Raw genomic sequence first — 6,231 nt, forward strand, 5'->3', positions numbered from 1 at the left:
AGCCGACCTCGTTACACAAGCACCTGTGTGCGGGCAGGGGCGAGTCCTGACGCGGGTGCTAGCAAGGGCCTGAGTCCCGCCCGGCCTCGGATCGGGGAAGGCCGCCTTGGGAGCCAAATAATTCTGCCTCTGCCCGGCAGTGTGACCCTCAGCCAAGTCACTGAACCTCCCTGGGCCTCCCTTTTCTCATTTTGCAAAAGGGAGATAACAGCACCCGCTTCGCGAGGCTGTAGTATAGATAAATGAGCCAAGCAGCTCACAGAAGTGACCGGCGCAGTGCTTGCTGTGGCCCAGGACCGCGGGTTACCCTGACTACTGCCTTGTTCCCTGACTCTGCCCCTTGTCCCTTCCCCCCTCAACCAAGCTGGGAGGCTGTCTCTGTCCTCTATTCCCCGAGGCGGGCACACAGGAGGTGTTCAGGGAATGTGGGGTAAACAGATAGGGCTCATGGTTAGGTGCCCGGGGTGCTTGGGCAGGGTCTTCCCACCCCAGCTGAAACTGAGGCCAGGCCACCTTGTTCCTTCCCCCCGCTGACGTGGAGGGAGGGGGCCTTCTGGAAGGAGCACTGCGCCGGGCCTGAGTGGGCACTACCAGCTCCCCTCCTTCCCTCTGTGCCACAGGAGGCCTCTCTGCGCTTCACTCTGCCGGGCTCGGGCACTGAGGGGCCCGCCAAGCAAGAGAACTTCATCCTAGGCAGCTGTGGGTGAGCCTGGGCTGGGCGGAAACCGGGGAAATGGGTACCTTGGCGGGTAGGAGGCATGACCGCAGCCCTGTCCTGCAGACCAGCTGGGTGTGCGATGGGACAGGAGGGGCAGCCCGCCGGGAGGGAGGGCTGGGTGGTGGGGGTGGTGACCACAGGCACCGCTCTGACGCCACGTGTTACAGCACAGACCAGGTGAAGGGTGTGCTAACTCTGCAGGGGGATGCCCTCAGCCAGGCGGTGAGTCCCCCAGCCCTGTCCCCTCCCATCCTGCCAGTGGGGAAGAGCATGGGGGCTCCCACGTTCTCTCTATACAAGCCCTGCGACTCTGAGCCCGACCCTTGATGTCTCTGGCCTCAGTTTTCTGCTTTGGAAAATGACAGCAGCCCTCACACCTCCCCCGGGATGGGTGTGTGGATTCAGGAGGACATGCAGGAGGGGGGGTTCTTTGCACACGGCCTGGCCTGGTGTCTGGACCAGTGAAACATGGGCATTGGCGGATTAGGCTGGCCACACATCACAATTGAATCAGCCAACGCCTGAGCTCCAGTCTGCACCCAACCCTGTGCCAGGCACCAAGGCGTGGGGGAGGCCCCCCTCCTGGGCTCCATCTGTTGGCCCCTGTAGACGCTAGATGCACCCCGTTCGCACAGAGCCTCACAGAGGCTGCCTTCTGTTTTCCCCTTCCCCTTTCTTCACCTCTTTCAATTTCACTCCTTCGTGGCTCCTCTTGGGCCTGTTTTCCTGTTTCCTGACCTCCCTGTTCACCGCCCAAACGGTCAAGGCATTGGGAGTCTGTCTGCCCTACACAGCAGCCAAGGCCTGAGCCACCACACACCCCATTTCTGCCCCACGCTTAAGGGCTCAGAGTGGCTATGGCAGGAGGCGCCCCCCGTGCCCGTTTCACCCCACTCTTGCCTGTCAGGACGTGAACTTGAAGATGCCCCGGAACAACCAGCTGCTGCACTTCGCCTTCCGGGAGGACAAGCAGTGGAAGCTGCAGCAGGTGACCCCGCCCCTCCTGGCTAGTGCTCAGCTACAAGGACAGGCGGCCGCAGGCCCACCACGGGGCCTCCCTGGCAAGGGCCTAGCCCTGGAGATCTGTGGCCACAGCAAGCCTGGGAGGGTGTTTCCTAGCAGCAAAGCTGGGGGCAGGTGTTTCCTGAAGCCCTGGAGCCTGCGCCACGTGGGGAGGTGGAGAACCTGGCCTGAGAGCGCAAGGGCCACATCGGGACTGTGGAGTCCCCACAGCAGCTGGCTTGATGAGATGGTTCAGAAGCCCTCTAAAAAGTCACTCCCTTGCCCAGAACCTCCAGGGACTTACCATGGCTCTGGGGATGAGGCCCATGCTCCCTGGCAACTCCTGTACCACTGGCCCTGGCCTCCTCTCCTGCCCCCCCACCCTGACTGTCTCCATCTCAGGGCCCTTGCCCCTGCCATATCACCCTGTTTGCTTTCCTCCACAACTTGCACAGATGTCTTGGACAATACTGTCTGTCCATCCCTTAGAAAGGAGGGGGCAGCCCACTCGGGCAGAGACCGGGCCTGCCCCAGGTGATGCCAGGCGCCCATCACCTGGCAGGGACCTGGCCCTCCGGGGCACAGAGATGACAGTGTGCAGAGTGGAATGACCTGGGGCAGGCAGGCAGGCAGCACCCACCCTCCCCTCCTGGCTGCACGGAAGCTGGCGTGACCCCTCTGGATGACCTCTGCTTATAGATCCAGGATGCCAGAAACCATGTGAGCCAAGCCATTTACCTGCTTACCAGCCGGGATGAGAGCTACCAGTTCAAGACGGGCGCTGAGGTCCTCAAGGTGAGCTCCCCCGAGGCCAGACTCTTGGGCCTATAGGGTCCCACGTCCTGGATCCGGAATCACACCTGGGTTCCAATCCCAGGGCCTCCACTTGGAGCTGTGCAACCTCTAAGCACTTACCTGCCTACTCTGTGTCTCTATTTTCTACCTGTGGGGTCAGGGGCAAGCTGCAGTAACCGTTCGCCATAATTCAGGTCATGGAGCCCCCAGTAAGCACTCGGCACATACCGCTGCTGGCAGCAGCAGTGAAAGCCTTCACATTAACCGCATGGCACATGTGAAGAGCTGACTCAGGTGCCTGACCTCACGCTTGAGTTCTGCCCCTGACTCACTGTGTGTCCTCTGGTGGCTCACCTGCCCTCTCTGGACCTCTGTTTCCTCACACGTAGAACCAGATAGACTAAGATCCCCTCAAAAACTGTAACCACCCTAGGGTGCTGCAGCCCCCATGCCCCCAGTCAGCTCTTACGTGTTTCCTGGGAGCCACATCACCCTGGTACTCATGGCCACGGCTGGATGGCATGAAAGCTGGGGCTCTGAGGAGTCTGCCAGGGCTCTGCTCCACAGCAAAGGGAAGGGATGGGCTCCAGGTGGTCCCACCATCCACCAGCTGTGACCGTGGCTTACCCTCCTGAGAACCTCAACCCAGCCATCCATCGCCTCCTCCAGGAAGCCCTCTCTGACTTTTTGCAGCCAACCTTTGTTGCCTGTACCCCTGTCGGCAAAGCCTGCGCCCCTGGGACTGACCTCCCAGGACCTTCCATTCCCCATTGATCCAGCTCCCGGGACCCCTGTGCAGTGAATCAGCCCTGTCCTGACTGACATCAGTGCAGACGTCCTGCCCTCCCCCACACCCAGCTGGAGCCCAACCACCTGTCTTTAACAGGCCCCTGCTGCTGGGTCCTGGGAACCGTAGCCACTGGGCGGGAGTGGGAGCTACCATATCTGTTGTTCCCTGACGCGTGGGGGCCCGGGAGGAAGCAGAGCCAACCCCGCCCCTCCCTGCAGCTGATGGACGCAGTGATGCTGCAGCTGACCAGAGCCCGAAACCGCCTCACCACCCCCGCCACCCTCACCCTCCCTGAGATCGCCGCCAGCGGCCTCACGGTCAGTGTCCCTGCCAGCCCCTGCCCCAGGAGAGGGGTCCCCACAGCGGGGCCCAGCTTGCCCTCAGGATGGACACCAAGGGGTGCCACCCCCCAAATTATAGTTAGAATTCTGTCCAGGCAATTTTCTGGGATGGGGTCCTTGGCTTCTGCCCTGTGCCCCCAAAATACGTTAACCCTGTTTGGGGTTAGTGGTTCCCAAACCTGACAGCACAGGAAGGTACTTGGGGCACCTGGGAAAAGTCTGGAAGCCCCCCGTTCACGGGAAGAGCATCTCTGGGGTGGGGACTGGAGTCGCCTGCAGACTCCATGAATGACTGCACAGCCCTGCTCCATCCAGTCTGGGTTGCGAGCTTCGGAGGGTCTCATCCTACCTGCCTCCCGCAGCGGATGTTCGCCCCCGCCCTGCCCTCCGACCTGCTGGTCAATGTCTACATCAACCTCAATAAGCTCTGCCTCACGGTGTACCAGCTGCATGCCCTGCAGCCCAACTCCACCAAGGTGAGGAGGGACCCCTGTCCGGCCCGCTGCCCCCCATGCACACACCTTGCAGGGCCTGATGGGTCTGGTGCTGTTCTCCCTAGAACTTCCGCCCAGCCGGAGGCGCGGTGCTGCACAGCCCTGGGGCCATGTTGTAAGTAGGCAGGGGAGAGGGGTTCAGGCATGCCCACCCCATCCCTCTGCACCTGGAGGGCCGGGCACCCCCTCAGGGACCCTCTCACCGCCCACAGCGAGTGGGGCTCTCAGCGCCTGGAGGTGAGCCACGTGCACAAGGTGGAGTGCGTGATCCCCTGGCTCAACGACGCCCTGGTCTACTTCACCGTCTCCTTGCAGCTCTGCCAGCAGCTTAAGGACAAGGTGGGGCCTGGGCCGAGCGCCTTCATTGGGGAAGGGCTTCTAAGGTCCTTGCCACACCCTCAGAGTGCGCTAACCTTGGGGTCTGGTGTACCCTCACAGTGGGCAGGGGTTGTGAGGGCCCTGCCCCACCCTCAGAGCGCCCCAGTCTTGGGGTGTGTTGTACCCCCACAGTACTGCTAAGCAGCAATGCCCTGTCCTGACATACCGTCCTTGGGTGACCTTGACATCTCCCCTGGGCCATCCCATCCCCTCCATCCAGCCACTCACCACACCCCCTCTCCTTGCAGATCTCCGTGTTCTCCAGCTACTGGAGCTACAGACCCTTCTGATCACAGCACCCAGCAGCTTGTCTCCAGGAAGGCAGCCCGTCCCCTCATACCCGCCCCAGAGCACCAGCCAGCACCAATGCCAGGCTGCTATTTATCTCTCTGTCCTACCCCCACCCCTGCCTAACACATTTGCACTGCTGGGAATGGACACTGGAAGCACCAGGAGGAAGGGAGGCTAGTCTGGTAGGGTAGTGGGGAGGTCCGGAAGGCGGGGCCGAGGGCGTCCCACATTCCCAACCCCGCCCTTCTGGTCACCATGGGAATCTTTGGACTCAGGACAGGGCCAGGCCCAGGGCTCTCCTTCCTGTCCCCTTCGCTGTCCCCTCCCCCTGGAGGGTGGGGGGTGGCACTAAGCTATGAGTCCCAGGGGACAGTCAGGAACGGGCGCAGGCAAAGCCACCCCAGGAGTGAGTGCAGTGCTGGTTACTGTGTTCCATCGCCCCGATCCAGGGCCCTCTAAGAAATAAAGATCATCAGATTCCACCTGGAGCCGTGTCTGTCTGTCTGAGTGGGGACCCAGGCAGGCGGGGGGTCCCTGGTAGTCAGTGGCCATCAACTTTAGGAGCCAGCCGTCTCCCCTATTCCCAGAGCCTGGCTTCCCCACTCCTTGTGCCATGCAAGGGCTGGACACAGAACCCACCTTCGAGAGAGGACGGGTTCTCTCTTGTCCTCTCTGCCAAGAGGTCCGGGGGGTGGTGACAAGACCTCCACCTGGGAGTTCGGGCCGCCCGGTCTGAGACCAGCTCCCCTCCCAGCTAGGTGACCCAGGATGATCTGGCACAGTGGTGTTGACTGAAAGCTTAGAGAGGCCAGGTGGGCACCTGAGTGGGGTGGTGAGTCCCATGTCACCCACCCAGATGGGGACTGGAAGACACTGCAGACTCAGGCTCTGGGCAGACAAGGCTTTGTTACTGCCACCGGGCAGGACACAGGGTCAGGGTTCCAGGGCCAAGTTATCCACTCCCTTGGGTCTTTCCTGCACGACAAGCACAGAGGGACCGAGCAGGTTCGCTCCTTGTTCCCTAGGGGGATGAGCACCCTTCCCACCACTCCCCCACCCCCCGCTTCTCCACCCCTAGTACAGTTCCATGCAGGTCCCGGTGGCCGGCAGGGCTCACCTTCCAGGGGCTCACCTTCCTGGGGCTTGCCCTGCGGGGCCCAGGGGAGCCACAGCAGCTGCAGCACCAGCAGTGGGCGATGACCAGCAGCAGCAGGAGCAGCACCGTACCTGGGGACAGGACAGTCATCCAGGTGTGACCCCAACCCAGGGCCCAGGGCAGGGGGCTGGGGGGACCCCGAGGCCGCAGCCACACTTACCCACGAAGATGAGGAAGATGATGAAGGCAGCAGTGTCCCATGTGGACTGGAAAAACTGGTGGCTCTTCAGTCTCCCCAGGACTTCCTGAACTGTGGTCTCCAGCTC

General features: G+C 62.0%; 2 protein-coding genes across 2 annotated transcripts; one reads left to right on the top strand and one right to left on the bottom strand.

Annotated features, from left to right (window-relative positions):
- Nucleotides 1-552: 552 nt before the first annotated feature.
- ROGDI (rogdi homolog (Drosophila)) lies at nt 553-5,297 on the top strand. Its single transcript, XM_011978458.1, has 9 exons — nt 553-703; nt 886-940; nt 1,626-1,706; nt 2,420-2,515; nt 3,524-3,622; nt 4,009-4,122; nt 4,206-4,255; nt 4,353-4,479; nt 4,767-5,297. Exons 3-9 carry the CDS (start codon nt 1,641-1,643, stop codon nt 4,806-4,808), a joined length of 594 nt encoding a protein of 197 aa, XP_011833848.1. The 5' UTR covers nt 553-703; nt 886-940; nt 1,626-1,640; the 3' UTR covers nt 4,809-5,297.
- Nucleotides 5,298-5,742: 445 nt separating this feature from the next.
- On the bottom strand, nt 5,743-6,231 carry SMIM22 (small integral membrane protein 22; the record flags this gene model as incomplete). The annotated part of the gene is made up of 3 exons (XM_011978460.1): nt 5,743-5,784; nt 5,927-6,036; nt 6,126-6,231. Coding segments are annotated over 3 exons (258 nt in total), but the record flags the coding sequence as incomplete, so codon positions are not given.

Source organism: Mandrillus leucophaeus, unplaced genomic scaffold (assembly GCF_000951045.1).
Source record: "Mandrillus leucophaeus isolate KB7577 unplaced genomic scaffold, Mleu.le_1.0 Scaffold195, whole genome shotgun sequence".
Taxonomy (NCBI): Eukaryota; Metazoa; Chordata; class Mammalia; order Primates; family Cercopithecidae; genus Mandrillus; species Mandrillus leucophaeus.